This window comes from Apodemus sylvaticus, chromosome 11 (assembly GCF_947179515.1).
Source record: "Apodemus sylvaticus chromosome 11, mApoSyl1.1, whole genome shotgun sequence".
In the NCBI taxonomy this organism is placed as follows: domain Eukaryota; kingdom Metazoa; phylum Chordata; class Mammalia; order Rodentia; family Muridae; genus Apodemus; species Apodemus sylvaticus.
Genome location: NC_067482.1, coordinates 77,793,523 through 77,812,992, shown reverse-complemented (window position 1 = coordinate 77,812,992; position 19,470 = coordinate 77,793,523). Strand labels below are relative to the sequence as shown.

Below are 19,470 nucleotides of genomic sequence, written 5' to 3'. Positions count from 1 at the left end.
GACCTATCTTAGGGCTTTCTTACGCCGGGCTTGGCTGTCCTGCCCTTGGTGGACGAGTCCTATACTGTCCCATCTCAGCTTCGGCAGGCAGCACAATCCCGTGCTTCTCAGACATCTCTTCATTCACGGAATGGAGCCGAAGACACACCTGCGTCACCATCGGGCTTAGGGCGGGAACCCAGAAGCCACGTTAGCAAGGCTTGAGACAAAGTTCCCAGGGTGGGAGCCAGCCTTGGCAGCACCTGCTGTCATGTGCCCGGGGCTTTTCTGCCCAGGGCCTCTTTGTCCTCTGCTAACCAAGATGGCTCAGAGTCACCAGCTATCAGACAGTCAAAGTGACTTTAAAGTATTTTTCTGTCTCTAGAATGGTAGCTTTCTCAGGTGCCCTATGGTCCGTGTTTAATCCTAGTGAAAAAAAATATTCTTTGATGGCTGTCTCCGAGGTCATCTCCTGAACTTTCTAGAATGGCGCATTTCATGAGACTCCACACACAGCTCATATGTACTCTTGCTGGATCTCTGGGGTCTAAGGACATAGTCTCAGGTTTTATAGGTTCCAGACCATTTTAAACACATTCATTTGCCTTTTACTGGGAGCTTGAAAATTAAAATAGGAGCCTTTTTGAGGTCATGTATGCACTATGAAAAGCTGAGGCAGGTCACGGGCTCTGTAGGCTTTTCTTCAGTGGAGCAGGGATGTGAGAATACAGAGCCTTTGTTGACAACAGGCAACCCAGGCACGTCTGGCTGGCTCCCGTGAACCTGATGAAGCCACCCCGTGTATTCACACAGCAAATGCAACTAAGCCAGATCCTGGAGTTCATAGCATGCCACAAACAAGAAAAATGAGCCCTCAGCACATGTTTTCATTAAAGGGATTTTAAGAAAACAAATGTTAGGAATTGTAGTTATAGAATATTAGAGAGCCCAATTGTCTGGCATCTCCAGAAATGTGGTGGTTATTAAAGATAAAAGGCTTGGTTGGCCTTCAGCGTTTGGCCTGTGGTGAGCCGGGGCATGGCTTTCCAAGTCCACCTCCCCTGGGCATCCTGAGCTCTGTGAGTCTCATCAGTATCCTTTCCTGTGCACATTGCTGCCGCTGCCTTCTGTCCCATCTTCTCACGTGTGCGTCAGGCACGAGCACGCGGCTGCTCACCTGCAGCTCCTCCTCTCGCGCCCTTCTGGTTTCGTGGTCCGGTCCCTTCTCTAGTCTCTTCTCCATGTCGGCTTTTATTTATTGGATATTTTACGTATTTACATTTCAGATGTTATCCCCTTTCCCGGTTTCCCCTCGAGCCCCTCCCCACTCACTCTCCCCTGCTTCTGAGGAAGTTCCCCTCCCACCTCACCGCCCTGGCAGTCTCCCCTTCTTTTGAACCCATTCCATGAGTTTCTCGTCTTAGATGCAGAGTGTCCAGTTCTGGTGTGTGTTCTTGTTTATCTTAAAGATTCCAATAATTAGAATTTCCCCATTTTCATCTGTTTCCCTATCTTCTTTAAACAGTTTGTTACAATTCTTCAGGTCTCTTTCTGAATTGTCTGTGGACCTCTTTTTATTGCTTGTTTGTTTTGGGGATTTTAGTAATTTGATATTTTCCAAAGCGTGCCTCACGACTCACAACCTGACACATTTCAAAGTTTCCTGTAGTCAGAGCGCTGTGACCTGTGACATCACACTGGCCCTGCCTCTTCAACAACTCCAGGGGCCCAGTGACTCTTGTTGTCACACATGTTGGCGGCAGGCAGATGGGCAGATCACGCACCTCTCTTATTCCTCCACGGGTCCTTGGCATCCAAGTTGGAAAACCCATTTTCATGACCAGGAAAATGGTCAGCACGCCAGGACTTACCCAGGTGTTACCTGGCCAGAGCACACTGAGCAGACACGGGAGTCTCCTGTGTGCCAGGCTCATCCTCATAATCCAAAGGACTTCCTGTTGTCCCAGCATCTCCATTGTTTTCACAACACAGAGCAGAGGAAGGGGGCATGCTCAGTGCTAGGAAGCAGGGCTGAAAGCACAGCTTCTCCCTCAGGGAGCACCAGGGAAACCGCAGGATTCTGTTCCCCTGGTGTCCCATCCCCCACCGTGCTCCAAGCTCCGCCCACCTCTGCCCTCTGCCTCCCAGCTGGCTGCATTTATGTCATAGTTTTCAAGTCACATTATTATTCTTGTAAATCAATCACTGAACAATGGTCAAGATGAACGGAAAGACTTCAATATTAATCAATAAAAGATAGAGTATGAAAATACTTCATCGCTATTTGTGAAGAACGGTGTTATGTTTACGTTCTATTTTCTCCTTGCATTCAAATCAGAAAATCTGATGCTGATCCTGACTTACACATTAGAAGGCCTGTAGTGGGTCCTATATGATGCTGTAGATGCTGAATGCCTGAGTCTTTCTCAGAAGTGAGCTGAGGTTCACCGGTATGGAAATGTGATTGCACCCGGAAGCACACAGAGATCACTGTGGTGACAGTGCGGTTGGCAAAGTCAGGTTCTATGAGGCATGGGACCCTCACGGTACTTCTTCCCCACGGGTAGTGGGCTCCAGGGAGCTGGGGACATGTACAGTCAGGCTGTATGTCCTGTTGTAGAACATTGGTATGAACTCCCCACATGTGCTCTGCGTGTTCAGCCACAATTATCATGCTAAGCGACATCAGAGACTTTCAACTTGAGGGAATCTGACAGCCCAGAAAACAAACCAAGCTTGGGTGCCAGGTGTCAGAATGAGGCTTCCTGTTTTATAAATGATATAATTTACCCTGAAGGCAATTTTCATGTCAGCTTTTCATAACTTGATAGCCTATCATAGGAGAAAAAATATTTAACATTCTATCTATTGCCAAGTACTACAGACTTCGGTGAGATTAGCATTACCCCATAAACCGACACCGGGTCTCAGCCCTCAGTGGGAGATTCCATCTTACCCACGTGTTATCAGCACGTGGGAAGTCTCTGCTCACTCTCACAGCATGGAAACAGAAAGCAGCTGAAAATGAAAGGCTAAAGCACAGAAGCAATGTCTGCACTTCCACCTCTGCGGTACTAGCCGCTCCTGACGGTCTTTCCTGAAATGGGCCAGTTTCAAAGTATTGCTTAGGGGATGTTTGCATTTCACTGAGTAATTTTGTCAAACTGATTTTTGTAAGAAGTGCCACATGGCATCTACACTCGGGCAGATAATTGCTGCCAACCCCAGTGAGCCGGATAAAAAGATATTTGAGCCTCGGGGACTTTCCAGGGATGAGGTTGTCAGAGGTCCTTTCAGTCGCTGGTTCTTGAAGATGCTGAGGTGTGACAGTTACTGTCGGTCAGTCCGCTGAGGAAGCCCGAGCTCCCTCCTTCACAGGGTTCTTCTGGTGGAGCCCAGCGCTGGCCTCTGTGACCAGCCTGAAGTTCTGGCTGTCCCCATGGCATGGCAAGAGGAGGAGGAGGACCAAGAGGAGGACAGGCGAGAGGGGAGTAGTGTGGGGTGTGGGAAGAGGGCCAGGGCCTGTGCATAGAAGAGGGAACTATTGTTTCTAGGATTAGAGAGTCTTAGAAACTTGTAGCTTGGCTCGTCTCCCAGGGGTCCTTCTAGCCACCAAGGAGGGCCTATGGTCCACTTCTCTGTACTGAGAAGTGATAAGGGCCTGGATATTTTTTTTTCTTTTGAGACTAAGCCTCTCTATGTCCTGGAACTCACTAAATAGACCAGGCTAGACCCGAATTCATAGAGATCTGCCTAACTCTGCCTCCAAGGTTCCACCATGTCTGGATTTTAACTGAGGCCTTGCCTTGAGAAGACTCATAACAGATGCTTAGTGATACAATGTGGTCACAGGCTTTCCTGTGCCTGGCAGCCTTGGGCAGGAGCTGTCAGAATGGCCGGTCTTTTCAATGGCAGTTAGACTGCCCTCAATGTAGCCCAGCTGCTTTGGACACGAAAGTCACTGTGCTCCTGCCCCGCCCCCAGCAACTACAGAAGACAGAAGTAGCCAGGACACAGCTTCCTATGCTGCCTTCTGGTATTGAAACGTTAGGTGTCTCTGGAATGGCCTTCTCTTGCCTAATTTTACTGTCACCAATGATAGACTGGGATGAGATGAGGTGGTGGCATTTGGAGGTGTCACTAATAAAGATGGCAGCTGTCAGGGAAGTGGTGCCTGGGGCCACCAACATAATGACAATAAACAGCAGTAGCAATTAAATGTCAGGTAGAGAGTTCCAGAGAGCTGATGGAGAGAAAACAGAAATAAGAGGCAGGGGAGACAAGTAGAGATGACCGTCCGTCAGGAAGAGAGCGACGGATGGAGAAAGAAGGCTGTGGAGAGCTAGGAAGAGAAACTAGAGGTCCTGCTGGCTAGAAGAGGCCCGGCCTCCAGCCCAAGTTCCTCAGACACTCCAGTTCCAAAAGTTCTAACATCAGCTGCTGTGGGGGATGGAAGGCCCTAAGTGTAGGCCTAACAACTGTGGCATTAGCTCCCTGGGAGTTTTAACACTGGAGGATGTGGGTCTGAGGGTCCCAGAACCAGAGACCCACCACCCACCGCCTCCTGCTGGTTACAGTAGCTGCCAAGTTGAAACCGGAATGAGTGTGATGTTTGTGGTTAAAGCCCAGAGCAGTGAGCCTCTACCTTGAGCACAGAGCAGAGCGAAGGCCCCTAGCTCTCCAGACTCGGAACTGTAAGCCTCGAGATGTGCCAGTCCAGGTGCTAGGTGCGAGGCAGTGAGAACCAGAGACTGCTGGTACCAGAGCGCTTCTCTGCCATGCGTGGTGGAACCTAAGGACCTCCCCCAGGCAGCTGAGAGGATAAACTGAGGAGGACACAGCTGACTCAACTCTATAGACCTTGTGTTGATGTCTTTCGTTTTTGGACACTGTTTCATTTTTTTGTTTCACAGTAATGAGGATTGAACCCAAGACCTCACACATGCTTGCCCTTCCCCACTGAACTATCCCTGGTCTCAAACATATAGTCTTTTTCTGTGTCAGAGTATTCCGTGTAAGAATGCTTCAATACGAGCTTTCAAGCTCCGTCTCCAGCGTCATGTCTGCCTGGATGCTGCCATGCTTCCCACCATGACAACAACGGACTAAACCTCTGAAACTGTAAGGCAGCCCCAGTTAAATGATTGGACACCTTTTCCTGAACATCCTGCACATAATTTTAAAAGACATTTTATAAGCCTTGTTTATAAAAGGGTCCCTGGATTTTTCACTGCCTTGTTTTCCCTAACTGTGATGTGAGATGTCTTAGTTAGGCCTTCATCACTGAGAAGAGACACCATGACCACGGCAACTCTTACAAAGGAAAACACTTCACTGGGGCTGGCTCACGGTTTCAGAGGTCTTTGTCTTATCATCCTCATGGTAGGAAGCACGGCGGCATGCAGGCAGACACAGAGCTGGAGGAGGAGCTGAGAGCTCTGCATCTTCACCGGAAGGCAGCTGGAGCACAGGAGACCTCAAGGCCCTCGCCGACACTGGCACACTTCTTCCAACAAGGACACACCTCCTAATAGTGCCGCTCCCATGGGCCAGGCATTCAAACACATGAGTCTGTGGAGGGCCAAATCTATTCAAACCACCACAGGAAGTAATAACAGAGCCTGCGGGGGGGGGGGGGGGGAGGCAAAGATCATCCCTGGCATACAGTCCGCATGATTTTATAGTCAAATACCTTAAAGGAAGCTGTCCTGCATTTATGTCTCTATCTCTACTCATTGATTATTAAAAAAATCCTTTTATTACAGAAAATATATAGTCACACAAAGCTGTGTGATGAATCCCAGTCTTTCATTCCATTCTCCCGCCTCCTTTTTTCCTGGAGGATGTTAAAATAGATTCCAGGTTAGAAACTATTTTCCACCCATCAGTACATTAATATTCACCTCTTTTTTTTTTACATTTGTGTGTGTGTGTGTGTGTGTGTGTGTGTGTGTGTGTGTCTTAGTTGGGGTTTTATTGCTGTGAAGAGACACCATGACCAAGGCAACTCTTATAAAAAGACAACATTTAATTGGGGCTGGCTTACAGATTCAGAGGTTCAGTCCATTGTCATCAAGGCAGGAGTGTGGCAGCGTCCAGTCAGAAGAAGGAGCTGAGAGTTCTGCATCTTGATCCAACCGCAGCCAGGAGAGACTGTCTCACAGGCAGCTAGGAGGAGGGTCTCAGAGTCCACCCCCACCATGACACACTTCCTCCAACAAAGCCACACCTCCTAATAGTGCCACTCCCTGAAGCAAACATATTCAAACCATCAAACCATCACAGTGTGTGTGTGTGTGTGTGTGTGTGTGTATACATCAAATTTATATTGTCAGACTTAATGGTAAGCACCTTTACGTGCTGAGCCATCTCTCCAGCCCTAGTGCCCTGGTTCAAGTCCTTTGCTTTCTTGCTTTTGGAGGTATACAGAAAACTGGGAAGTGCAGTGTCTCAGAGTTTTTCCAGATAGAAGAAACTGGCTGTGCTGTGTGGGTGGAGGATGTTCCTCTCTGGCAGCACTCCAGTGATGCCACCTACACTCTTTCACAGCTTCAGTCTTCACTCCTCCCACCCTCTCCACATCCCCTTTCAGTGCCACAGGCTAGCCCCTGTCCACCACCTGCTATTGCGAGCACAGCAGAGCCATCGTCTATGAGGCCCTTTATCCTGTGTGTGGGCTTCCCGGGTTCTGCAACCACCCAACACCTGTTATTATATGACCCATGGACTGAGCAGTCTGCAGACATCAACACAAATACCAGGTCTCCTTATTTGGCCCACGTGCCTTCAACCACCCCGTGTTGTTCAGGGCATGACAGGGTCACAGAGCCTCTCCAGGACCTTCATCCCTTTCTTTCCATAGGCTGACCGGAATTATTCAGAAATCTCAGGAAGGCAGGCCAAACACTGATCTTATTATTTATGTTGTCTTGCCAACAGACGGGTCAGTGTGTGTCTGTTGATCTGCTTCCACAGAATTCCCATTGACCTTCCTAGGTGGGCCTGGGGTCTGCCCACTCCTGCCTTCCCACTCCTGCCTTCCCACTCCTGCCTTCCCACTCCTGCCTTCCCACTCCTGCCTTCCCACTCCTGCCTTCCCACTCGCTACCCTCTTTTCAGAGCTTTCTTGTGGCTCCACCCAGCAACGTGTCCAATAAGGGAAGGGAGGCAGATGTGGCGTCTAGCAGGGTCTCTGCCACACTCGGCGTTCTCACAGATTTGGAAGACTCCACAGCAGCTTGTGGCTTTGTGAGTATGGTCTCATAATCGTCATCACTGGGTGGGAGCACTGAGCCTGTCTGCTCGGGTTTAAACAGACCACAACGGCCCTTCTCTGATCTTTTCAGTTCTGAGCTCCTGGTGCGACACACCCTGCTGAAATCCTGGGACTGATCACTCCATCCCTAGTGTCTCCTGGGTCTGAGCTTATGGTTTGCCAATGCCACCCTCGATGGCACGAGGACTAGTGTTCTATGTGTGTCTTGGGCTGGTGACCACATGTTACTGGAGACAAATTAAAACCTCCAGGCAGTCTTACATTCCTTGCTCCAAAGTTCTTCTGGAGTTACCCTCCACGGAACTTTAGAAAAACACCTTGTCTTTCTTTCTTTCTTTCTTTCTTTCTTTCTTTCTTTCTTTCTTTCTTTCTTTCTTTCTTTCTTTCTTTCTTTCTTTCTTTCTTTCTCTTTCTCTTTCTCCCTCCCTCCCTTTGTTTCTGTCTGTCTGTCTGTATTTTTATTTCAGACAAGGTCTTACTCTAACCCACTATGCAGCCCAGACGATCCTCAAACTCATGGCAGTCCTCGTGTCTTACCTCCTAAATGCTCATAGAACACTTCAAACCAAGGTTTCTCAGATCTCCATGACAACCTCTAGACTGCTGGCCCTGTGATCTTGGTTTATGTTCGAGAATTGTTAATGACAATAAGGTACCTAGAGGTGGGAAGTGGGCCGGGCACCTGACTCTGGAACCATCTGAGGTGAAGGTCTCAGCCAGTCCAAAGAGTAGTCCACCAGGGTCCCCTTGGAGCAAGAAGGACAAGTGCTTCACATACAAGCTGATGGAACAGCTAGGAGGATATTCTCGGAGTGCCGCCTAGCCTAGGGTAAGATGCTAGGGTGACTTCGGAATCTACTGGGGTAGGAGGAGGACTGGGCAGTCCTGACACATGAGCAAGGCCCTGGCAGATCAAAGTGAGGCCTCGAGGCTGCTGCAGTTTACATCTGGGATGTCTACATTCCATGTTCTGGGATCAGTTCCCCCGAGTGGGACTGTGAGAAACAGGGCCTCTCGGGAGCCCTTACGTCATTGGGAAGCATCCATGAAGGAGGTGAAAAGACCTCCTTTCCTTTTTCATGCCAGCCATGAGGCAAGTGGCTTTGGTCTCCTGTGCCTTCCTTACCATGATGTTCTATCTCATCTTGGGCCCTAAACAGTAGGTTTGCAGGACCATGCACAGAAACGTTCAAAACAGACAAAACAGACCTTTCCTTTCTATAAGTTGGTTGTCTCTGATGTTTGGACACAAAGACAGAAAGCTGATGCTGAGGGGATATTTAAGGTTAGGGTGCCTAGCTAAGGTTCCCAAGAAGCACCCATCCATTCATAGCCATCAGAGATGTTTCTCAATGGGCAAGAACAGAGCAAGAACCCCTGTAGTCATGACTGACTGGGTGCTGCTCTGAACGTACCACCATGATTGCTGTCTTTGTGTGGTAGAGTCTAGAATGAGTGAGCACTGCTCTGTCTGTGGTGCCTGAATCCTCAGCACAGGTTCCACGAGGGTGCCTCCTCAGCACCCACTCTGCAGCCATGGCAGCGCTGCAGGTGCCTGTGAATGTGCTGTGACATCACTGGGAATGTGTCATGACATCACTGCAAGTTCCTGTGAATGTGCCGTGACATCACTTCAGGTTCCTAAGAATGTGACATGACATCACTGTGAGTGTACTGTGACATCACTGTGAATGTGTCATGACGTTGCTGTAGGTTCCTGTGAATGTGCTGTGACATCACTGTGAATGTGCCATGACATCACTGCAGGTTCCTATGATTATGACCCCTACTTGTACATACCCACGAGTGCCTCCACTCCAGGGTGTCCAGGGACAGTGGGAGGACACCCTCTGACATTTTTCAGGAACCTTTATTCAAATGCAAAGGGATCAGCGACACCCAAGGGACAAGTTTCCAAAACTGCCCCTCTTCATTTGCTCCTCCTGTGGTCACCCCTGTGTGAGCGCAAGAGCGGTGTGAAGGTTGACTCCTTGGCCTCCAGGAGCAAGTGCGGTGGCAGCAGGTCTGAGGTATCTGACAGCAGTGTGGTTGTGGGGCTCACAGGCTTAGAGCATCCTCCCCCTGTTCCTGGCATGCCTGCTCACCATAACAAAGGCAGCCTCCCTCCCACCACAGTAATAAATTACAAGGGCGTTTATGTAGATTAAACCCACGAGCTTCAGGAGTCACGCAGTGGGAGAGGCAGTTTGTGTCTTACCTGCCACTGAGGGCCTCTGTGTCAAGACCTCCTGTCAGCCCAGGATTGGTGGGAAATGGTGCAGCCCTGCCCGTGCTCCTATCCCTGCCTGCATGGGCCTCCTGGAAACATCCTGTGGCCTAGATCTGAGTCCGAGGCTTGAGGGATCCTAAGGGTCGGCCACTGGAGTCTGGGTTTAGACACAGTTATCTGGGGCACAGTCGGCTTCTTCTTCGAGCTCAGGGCAGGGAGTCCCATTGTTAGCAGGCTGGACACGGACATAGCGAGTTCTGCTCTTCACTCCCAACTTTCCGCATGGCCCTCCACACAGTCCCCAGGATGACCACAGGGAAACCTCGCAGTCCAGCGGCGTCTCTGGAGCTGGATAAAGCACAGGTGAGACCCAATGTGAGTCCTCTGTAAGACACTTGGGGAGGGCAGAAGGGACCAGCCCTCATGTGCGTTCATCCGAGGAAACAACCCTGCTCCAAAGTCTGAGAGAAACACTTGCTTTTCTCAGGAACACAGAGCAAGACCCATGAGAGGCATCTCTGATAGACTCAGGTAACAGCCAGATGCCTGGCTGGAACTGTTCCTTCTGAGACATGAGCTTCAGGGGGACTTGTGGCAACATGAGCCCTGGGATTTTACCAGCTGTGGAGGAGGCACTGCAACTATGGGGACCTCTCTGAGGGGAGGTTGCTCTCAGGCCACAGTGACCTTCATAACTGGCATTACTGAAGTCCTACAAATGCCAGGAAATGCTTTGGATGGTGGGTCCCCCATTGATGTTCAAACATTTTCAATGGCGTTCCTTTGGATTGTGTCTCCTCTGTTTCCATAATATTCACAAGTCTTAAAATGATCAGTTTGGAGTTATAGTTAAATGACCTGATGATTTCCATTTTCTAGATAAAAAAGTAAATGTCCCTATATTCAACACATGCTAAACCATCCATCCATCCAGCCAGCCAGGGGAGAGCAATCACTGGAGTCACAGAAGGACAGTGTAGAGCTAGCAGCAGCTAGGATAGCAGCTCCCAGGGAAGGAGTCCATTTTTTTTTATGAGTCCTGCACTGTGCTGATATAATCAATGCATGGATCCTCCTGAGGCAACTCAGATGTTGGAAGAATTCAGAAAGAAATATAAAGAGGTCGGAGATGCCAGATACAGTACCTAAAACATTCTGGGAGATGCGGTAGGCCGCTCCTGAAATAGCCCTCTCCACAGAAGAAAGGGTGGTTCAGAGCCCACAAAGACCATCATTTTAGAAAGATGAACAGACCCGGTCTTTGCCCAGAGCCTTGCCCAAGAGTGAGGGTTGCAGGCAGCCAGCCTAGATGAGACACCTGAGAGCCTATCTTTTAGATAGAGTTAGTAGAGGCCTAAGCTGTTCCCAGCTTCCCAACAATGATGTAGCAGTAGCGGCTGAGGCGTGGCTTGAGCTGTAAATACTTGGGTAGCCCTGGTCTACAGGGAGAGAGTCCCAAGTGGGGCTCATGGACTCGGCATCTCCCTGCGAGAAGCAGATCTAGGATACTCTGTGTGTGATCAAGAGCGAGCAAGCTGCAGGCATGGGTCTTGTGGGAGCTTCTCAGATAGTGCTCACCACGGGCGAGGTCCCTGGCCTCTGCTCTCGGGGAACCAAGGGTAGCAAGAAAAACTCATGTGGGACATCCCAGGTGTTCTGCCCTACTCCACCAACAGTCGTGAGGACATGTGGGAACGAGGGAGAATACATCAGGCAGATGTGGGAAACCCCAATCATAGGCAACAGCTCTTCGGGGCAGGGATCACCTTGCAATGCACCACGTTGTGTGCCTCGGAGGGACTGGGTATGGAAGAGCTCAACTGGCTCCTGTGCTGTCCAGTGATACTATGGGTAGGATTCCGGAGAGATCCCTGTCACTGGAGATACGGTCCACCATGCTACTGCCCCAGCCCTGACTAGGTGGCCCAAGGTGAGGCAAATGGCACCTCTCCAGTGGCCTGCCGGCAAGTGGCTCTTCCCACAAGACTGCACCATGGCTGCCCAGGTGATGTCACTGCCCAGTGTTTACAGGACTGTCCATCTGGAACGCGGGTGGGCGAGGCACACATCAGATGCCTGTGCCGCACAGCCCAGCAGGCCCATCCTCCTGCCTGACCCTGACCTTGCCAGTGAGTCAAGGCTGAGAGCCTCCTCAGCGGCCAGGAAAATAGGCTGACCACTGAGCTTCCTTCAGTTCTGCCAGTAGTAGACATGACTCTGAAACTTGGTGGGTCTTGGTTGATTCTAGCTCCTTAAGAAAATGAGGTGTGGCTGTCTGTCCTTGACCATCTGGGTCCCGCCAACCAATGGGAGGCAAGCTCTACCTTCCAGTATTAAGGACTGGGGAAACAGCCTCAAATGATCCGTTCATTCTCTGCGCCTCACACAAGGGCTGCTGGGCATCAGGAAACTGATTCCATCCTCAGCACTCAGCTTCCTCAGCTCCAGACGATGCCCCTGAGAGACGAACGCCCAAGGTGCCTAGTAACAGACTCTCAAATGGGAGAAAAGAACTCTGGACTGGCTGTGGTGTGGACTTGTACTGACCATGGCCAGGCAGGGCCAAGGCCCCATGGGAATGTCATGAGTGTGATGTTTCCACCAGATGTTTCCTCTGCTTGGCCAGTGGGGGCGTAATTGGGACCTAACTCCATGAATTTACACATCTGCCTCCATCGGCTGTGGCGTGCAGGTCACTGGTGCCTCTTACCTATATCTGGGGTCTTTTCCCCTTGTTCATGGTGTTTCAACTGCAGATATTATCTAAGTTTTTCTATAGTATTTGAATCCACCAAATCCCAAACCTTTAAAAAAAATTAGTACCATCTCTTTTTTTTGTTTTGTTTTGTTTTGTTTTTTCAAGACAGGGTTTCTCTGTATAGCCCTAGCTGTCCTGGAACTCACTTTGTAGACCAGGCTGGCCTCGAACTCAGAAATCTGCTTGCCTCTGCCTCCCAAGTGCTGGGATTAAAGGCATGCGCCACCACCGCCCGGCTAGTACTATCTCTTAAAAAGTGATGAGAATTCCCCTTTGAAATTACTCAAGTCCAAGTTTCCTGTGACTTTAGAGGCCTGAGAAATTCTGTAGACTTGACTATGTTAAAGACAAGGGCTGGTACAGAGGGAACTAACACACTGTCCCTTGTACAGGGTGGGCTTTAGGACTAAGTGTGCAGCCTTAGATGACACACAGCCCATAGGATCCGGGGCACAATCTCAGCTTGGCTTCTTTCCCCAGTTCAGACAGTAGTAGACATGAGGTAGTGACAGAAGAAATCCAGCACACTTCCCCAGCCTGTGCTAACATCCTCCTTGGGCTAGCCTGTCCACCCCGGGGTTACAGGTGGGAAACATGGAAGTTACCTGAGAGGCTATCAACGATTTCATTGCCTCTGCTGGCCAGGTCCAGGGAAGGTGGGGCGAAAGCTCTGGGACTCTGCCGCAGCCGCACGAAGGTCACTTTGGCAATGGGAGGCAAGGACTTAAGGCGTGGGTAGTAGAATGAGTTTGCTGGGTGGCTGGGCGATGAGGCTGTTATCTGAATGAGGGGAAAGGAGAGCTGGGGCTGGCACAGGGGCTTGGGAAGCCCACGGTGCATGTTTGGCCTTCTCAGTCAGTACCCAGCACCCAGCAGTCCAGTGCCAGCAAAGACTCCCGACTTGGGTCTCATCTGAGTGACTCAAGCCCGGCATAGCTGCAGGTGCCCACGTGGCCTCCCCCCAGGCTGAGGAATTCCTCTTGTCTCCCAGAGGCTGAGACACTTGTCTATAGAACTCCTGCTTAAGCACCAGGCGAGCCTACACATGCCTCCTCTCTGGAAAGGAAGGTCTGTGAAAGGCCCCTTGTTCTCTCTACAGGATTGCCAGATCCCAGGCCGTCCACTGTTAACCTGAAGCTAGACTATGCTCTAAAGAGCATCCGCAGGCTGGAGTACCCAGAGGTCCTCCTGGGGCATGCCACAGCCTTTGTCTTGTCCTTTAGAGTGAACAACATCCTCCCAACCAGGCCACCTTCTTTGTCCCCACCCACCAACCCCCCACCCCTGGCCCCACCTCAGAGGCAGGAACTGTCTATGCAGAGGAGAAAGGGCTGCAGACCACTTACCTCAGTCACTGTGTCTTGTGGGATGGTTGCAAAGTTGGGGGAGGAGAAAGTGAAGCCACTGTCGGTCCCTGCATCGTGTGGGTAAAGCTCGAGGACCACCTGCTCCTTCCAGCGACCTCCCTCGCACAGGTTTAGACTGTCGACGCCCACAAACCAGTCGGGGCTGGGGACAATGCGTACCACAAAGGACACCTGGATGGGACCAGAAAACTTAGCAGCTGCAGCAATCAGGGCATACCCTCTCCCAGGCTCGCCACGACTTACCAGCGAGTGCCTAGGGTGCACCTCTAGCTCTGTGGAAGTCTGCCCAGTCCCGCTGGGGACAGCGGGAGCCGAGAACACCGCGTGTACACTCTGAAGCGTCTCTCCTGCCGCTTCGATCTCTTTCATCAGTGCCCAGGCCTCACCGCGCTCGGCAAACTCCCTCAGCCCATTGCTCACGTACTCATTCTTCCGCCACATGCTGTAGTCAGAGCTGTGAGCTGCCCCTGTGCAAAGGCATCACTGCATGAGTACTCAGCAGGACTACAGACTTCAATCCCACGTAGCTGCCCCCGGGGGACACGAGTCCCTTCCCCCACCCCCCAAATATCAGCTCCCTGGCTGAATGGAGCCACATCCACTCCTGACACAGAGAGACTGCAACATCCTTTACACTTATGTTACTAAGACACCTGGGTGGGGTGACTGGCGTCCCCAACCTTCCTGCAGCCACTGTGCCCTCTAGGACACTGGGTATTTAGCAAGTGTCTTTTGTGTTGGAAGTTTCTTAGATGAGAATGACTGTAGCCTCCCAGATGAGGCAGAAGGAAAAAGGTGCCCTTACCCAGCAGAGAGGACCACTGTGCAGGGGGCCGGAACAGAGGATACTGCTTGGGAAATGCAGTCTGGCTCCACTTGCCAATGAAAGTGATGCTGTATCTAGCCAGAGGCCGGGCTGTACAGACAGATTCTCCCCCCAGCGGCTGGCCTGTGGTGGAGCCTAGCATGGCCAGGAGGAAGACCCAAAGAGCTCTGCCCAGGGAAAGACTCACGGTTTCCATCACCTATGGCAGAGGGAGAGAAGTTTCGGCGCCGTTAGTCCAGGGGCCCCTGCCCACCGAGCCCCACAAGAGAACAGAATGAACTCCCACACTGGTGAGATGCCTGCAAACACACAGCTTGGTCCCCAGAAGCTCCTGCGAGAGTTTCCCAGGTGCCATCCAGGGAAAAGAAAGGCACCAGGTTGCAGGGTACGTGGCCAGTGTCACTTCCTGTCTACAATAACTTTGGTGTAACTTGTGGACCACAGCCCTCAGGATCATAGCCCAGTGGACAAAAAAATCTGAATGGGCTTACAACAATCTCTGCTGGGGACAGGACACAGGTGCCACACTCCTCCTGGCCGCTCTACGTTGTGTCTCCATCACTGTGAAGTGTGCCTGTCTTATACACTGTGCATGTGACTAGATTAGCAAAGTTGAGGTCATGCCCAGCCCCCAGGGTAGTCCCTGGAGTGTTCTGGAGTTCTGGTCCAGGAGCCCCAGGCCCTCTTGAGATGTGAACACCGCACTCACCTGGTAAGAGCGTCAAGGGCAGGCTGCTGGGCTGCCGGCTGCAGGACTGGTCCCAGAGCTCCGAGATCCTGTTTATGCCCAAGGTTAGTGCCTCTGGCCAGCAGATAGGCCCCTGCTCTTCCTGTGTTCTGCCTCAGTGCCTGGTCCCAGAAAGTGCCAGGAGGGTCTTGACACAAGGAAGCAAGAGGCCTTTCAGCTGCAGGGGCTGCTCCTCTCAACCTTCTCCCAAGTTCTGACTGCTGTGACCTGCTCCAGGCTGAGCTCACTCTCCGCCCCCTCAGGCTAAGTGCTGCCCTGCCGCACCCCTTTCTTTGTCTTTCCCTCTCCCTTCCCTCTCTCCCCGCCCTCCTCCCTCCTCTAACAAGCTGTCTCTGGGTGGCGCAGCAAGGGGCTCTGTGTTCAGAGATAGGCGTCTGGGGCAGAGACCACACTGGTGCCCTGTCTGAATTTCGCTACAGATGTGGCTGGGATGAGGCCCACATTCTCCACTTGACAAGTGTGTATGTGTATATGCTGGGGTGCTGAGGAGCCCCAGGTCTACCAGCTCGGCTGTAATAGGCTTTCGGGCTCTGGGTTCCAGCCAGCCAGACACCTCTTTCTCACAGGGGTCTGAGCTATACAACTAACTGTAAGGACCCACTTGGCCAGCCAAAGGAAATCAGCTCAAGAGGAGTTCAAACTCCTCCCAGCCTCCAGGCCACCGTTCTTCCTATGGACTGGGTAGTAGATCCTGATGTTTCCTGCAGCTCAGTGTCGGGGGAAATACTTTCAAAACTACCGTGGACGCCTAGGAACCAAGCAGAAAGACGAGCGGAGACTCAGCCTCCGCCGGGTCCCCCACATACCAAAATATCCAGAGAGCTGTTCCAAGACACATTCTGGGTTTTGGAACAAGTTAACGTTTTACTGTCAGACAGACAGTGGGAGAGAATAAATAGAATTTTAGAGGCTCGAATGCAAACAAAGCAAGTGACTTCACCCTCATTTCAAATAAATAAGGCAGCCACAGAGCAGCAACTGTGCACACAGCTTCCAGGCACCAGGCCTAGAGATCAACGACAGACAGACAGCCCCAGAACGTCTCAGGCCGCCAGTGAAAGCTTCAGGCTGGGTGGGTTCTAGCTATCCATGAGCACCACACTTAAGCAAGCTAGCAGTGCCAACAGAGGTTGCTCAGTAGCTTAAGCTGAGGATCTGTAGATCACACGTTGAGTAGCATTGGCATGGCTTGTCAGCGGCATGGCTTGTCAGCGGCATGGCTTGTCAGCGGTACATATTCTCACCCTGTCTGGCCAGAGAGAAGCTGGACCGCTATATCAGCTCATCCAGCTGGTGCAGAAGGAAGCCGTGAAGACAAGTAAGCCGGAGGAGACATTAGACCAAGGGTTTTCTTCCCCTTTTCAGATAAAAGCAGCTTGGAAAATCCCACTGTTCCCTCGACATACAACAGGCATTGACAGATGCTCTTATGAGATGGACTTGACCTTGTAGACCCTGAAGGATCTTTATTGCTGTGCAGAAAGGCCAGCCTTTCATTCAGAGGCCTCTTTCCCCCTAACTTGCCTGTGTTCTGGGACTAGCTATGGACCATGCTTGTCATAGGATCCAGGTTCTTCGCATCCGACAAGAGTTCCAGAACCACGGGGACCAGCATGCTCATAACGTTGCCGGAGATGGACTGGGAGGACCAGGACACTCATGGTGTTTACGGAGAGGGGATGCAGGGGCCAGTGCTGATTGTGCTATGTGAGGAAGGGGGTCCTTAGAGCAGTCACAGATCTGTACCTAGAGCTAGCCAGACCAGTCTCCACCTACCAGAGCTTAGGCTCCTAAGAAGAGGATACTAAACGATTCCTGCCCAGCCAGTAGTCTCCGTGGGCAACTTCAGTCCAGCTCTGGCCCTATGCCCAGCGGAGACCCTCTGGCTCACTCCATTCCACACAAGGAAGTAGTCAACAGCCCCGGCCCAGGGCAGTAGGATGCTTCTCTCTCGGCCTCAAGCCCATGAAGTCTTTGTGACTTGGGTACCTACTGGTTTGGCAATGAGAACAAGCCAAATCCAGTCACTTCCAAGCAGAGTTGCCAAGCTAGGGCTGCCCGAGGAGGGCTGGGCAGGAGAACAGCCAGGCAAGACATTCCTTTAGGGTCCCCTAAAAAGGAAAATCCCTGAGAATGTTTAGGGACATGATGGGACATGGGGAGGACTTTGCCACGGTGTAACAATGGTTCTTTCAGGGCCTGAAAGAACCCCTCCTTAGGTGTGGCACAGGCCCTTAGGCCTGACCTGGGCAGAGACATGCCCCAAGCCTCCTCTGCTGACTCAGGCCTGGGCTCCCCACCCACAGAATGGCCGTCTCCTGCAGCGCACACAGCCTTCAGGCAGGCCTCCATGCCAGGCGCCCGGCTCTGAATTAAAAACTCACCCTCAGATACCATACAAGTCAGCTCCCACCGACTCGGGCTCAGCTGCTCACCGGCTCCAGCCTGGCTCCGTGATGCATGCTCTCTATACAAATGCTCTCTAGAGGCTGTGTCTACCCTTGGGCAGTATTCGCAGAATAGGGCCACCAGACTGGCTCTCTCATGAGCCCCCCGCCCCCGCCCCGTCCCCTTTTCTACCAGGTACTGAACCTTCCCTGGGCCTTTGCACTGGCTCTCCCTAAAGAGAGCTCTTCCAAGCTGGCCTTAAGTCTCAGGGACAGCTCTGCAGCCAGCGCAGCCCAGAGGAGCGTCTGCTCACCCAACACTAGCCTTTCAGCCCATTCCATGGCTTGACTTCCCGTCTCCTGAGAGAGGGGAAGCCATCATAGCCCTGTGAGCAGCCGGAGCTTTGCTACAGGATGTTTCCTGCTCACAGAGGCATGTGTAACACAACTTCTAGAGCTATGCAGTTAGCCGGGCTGCAGAGTTGGCTGCTGGCCCAACCAGCTCAGGAACTTGTCCCACGGGGCACTCATGCCCTCCTCCCTCCTGTTCTCCCTCCCACCGTTCCTGTCTCCCATGTCACTATTCTGGGTGAGATTTCAAACAGCACCTCTGACTCAGGGCCTGAACTATATCCAGTGAGCAAGTCCTGGGTTCACCTTTGTGTGGTTTGCTTTCTTAGAAAACACCTAGGAAGAAAGTGAGAGCAGGAATCAGCAGCACCTAAGGCCCCACCCCGTCCACATGCCTTAGCCTCTGAATGCACGTGAGTAGGGCCGCTTGCAGCTGCTCTCCATGCAAGGGTGTTAGCACTGCAGCTATGCAACCCCTCTGAACATGCGTCCTCCCAAGTCAACACAGCATGTCTATACAAGGTATGTATAGGAGACCAGGCCATGCCTGACATGCGACAGAACAGGAGAAGACCAGCCAGTGCTGTGTGGCCCTAACGTAGACTGTCCCCTTTTACGGTGCAACAGCTGGCCTCCTTTGAATGTGAATTTGGGCATTGAAATGACTGCTAAGGCCTAGTGACTTACTTTCTATCCCTAAACCCATGTGACAGTGAAAAGAGAGGACCATTCCACAAAATTCTCCTCGTGAGATCCTCCACAGTAGAAAATAAAATGCCTGGCCATCTCTAGAAGCACTTGCTGTAGTGTCTCTTCATATCCAACGTAAGATGCCAGGACCTCAGCAAAAATGGGGGAGTAAGAACTCCTGAGAGCTCTCTCCATCAAAGCAACAAGGACACTGACAAAGATAATTGGACAGCTTTTGTTGTAGGTTGTATGTGTGTGTGTGTGTGTGTGTGTGTGTATGAGAGAGAGAGAGAGAGAGAGAGAGAGAGAGAGAGAGAGAGAGAGAGAGAGAGAGGAGGGAGGAACATAGTGAGAAATAGCGGGGTTATAAGGAAGATGAGTAGCTGGGGGAGGGAGGCCTATGCGCTGGAGGGCATTCAGGGGAGAAGAAGGGCTGCCAGCATGGACTTTGAAATGTGAGCCTCGGACCTGTGATACCCAGGGAGCCTGGAAGGCAGTGTATGCTTTGGGTATGCAGCAAGGTGCCACAAGGAGTCCTATGTCCCTTCTGCCAAAGGTGAGGGAAATGACTCCTTTGGGTAGACGGGAATCAGTTTTACAAGCTCCTGAGGAATGCTGGCTTTGATCTAAGTGCCAGTCCATGCTGAACTCATTTCTGGATATCTGGACTGACTTTTCAGAGTTTGGGAAACTGGTGTTTACTTTGGACTTGACCTTAGTAGACCGAGGCAAATGGGTCTCTGTGAGTTCTAGGTCAGCCTGTTCTACATACCTAGCTCCAGGCTTGCCAAGACTACATAGTGAGAGTCTTTCACAAAATTTAAAAAAGGAAGAAATGTCTGAACAGGGTTGGGTTTT

The 19,470-nt window shown here is 51.4% G+C and overlaps 1 protein-coding gene across 1 annotated transcript; it reads right to left on the bottom strand.

Annotated features, from left to right (window-relative positions):
* Positions 1 to 9,106: 9,106 nt before the first annotated feature.
* LOC127695996 (spondin-2) lies at positions 9,107 to 15,436 on the bottom strand. The gene is made up of 6 exons (XM_052198405.1): positions 15,146 to 15,436; positions 14,416 to 14,635; positions 13,854 to 14,077; positions 13,590 to 13,781; positions 12,849 to 13,023; positions 9,107 to 9,833 (listed from the first exon to the last, which is right to left on the bottom strand). The coding sequence occupies exons 2-6, from the start codon at positions 14,630 to 14,632 to the stop codon at positions 9,649 to 9,651; spliced, it is 993 nt and encodes a 330-aa protein (XP_052054365.1). The 5' UTR covers positions 14,633 to 14,635; positions 15,146 to 15,436; the 3' UTR covers positions 9,107 to 9,648.
* Between the last annotated feature and the right edge of the window lie 4,034 nt (positions 15,437 to 19,470).

Bases quoted from the DNA above. Each gene is read 5' to 3' on its own strand.
- LOC127695996 (XM_052198405.1), bottom strand. From the start codon at position 14,632: ATGGAAACCGTGAGTCTTTCCCTGGGCAGAGCTCTTTGGGTCTTCCTC. The intron at 13,782-13,853 runs GTAAGTCGTGGC...GGTCCCATCCAG, and splicing joins TGCACCCTAGGCACTCGCTG to GTGTCCTTTGTGGTACGCAT. The intron at 9,834-12,848 runs GTAACTTCCATG...TGCTTTATCCAG, and splicing joins AATCGTTGATAGCCTCTCAG to CTCCAGAGACGCCGCTGGAC.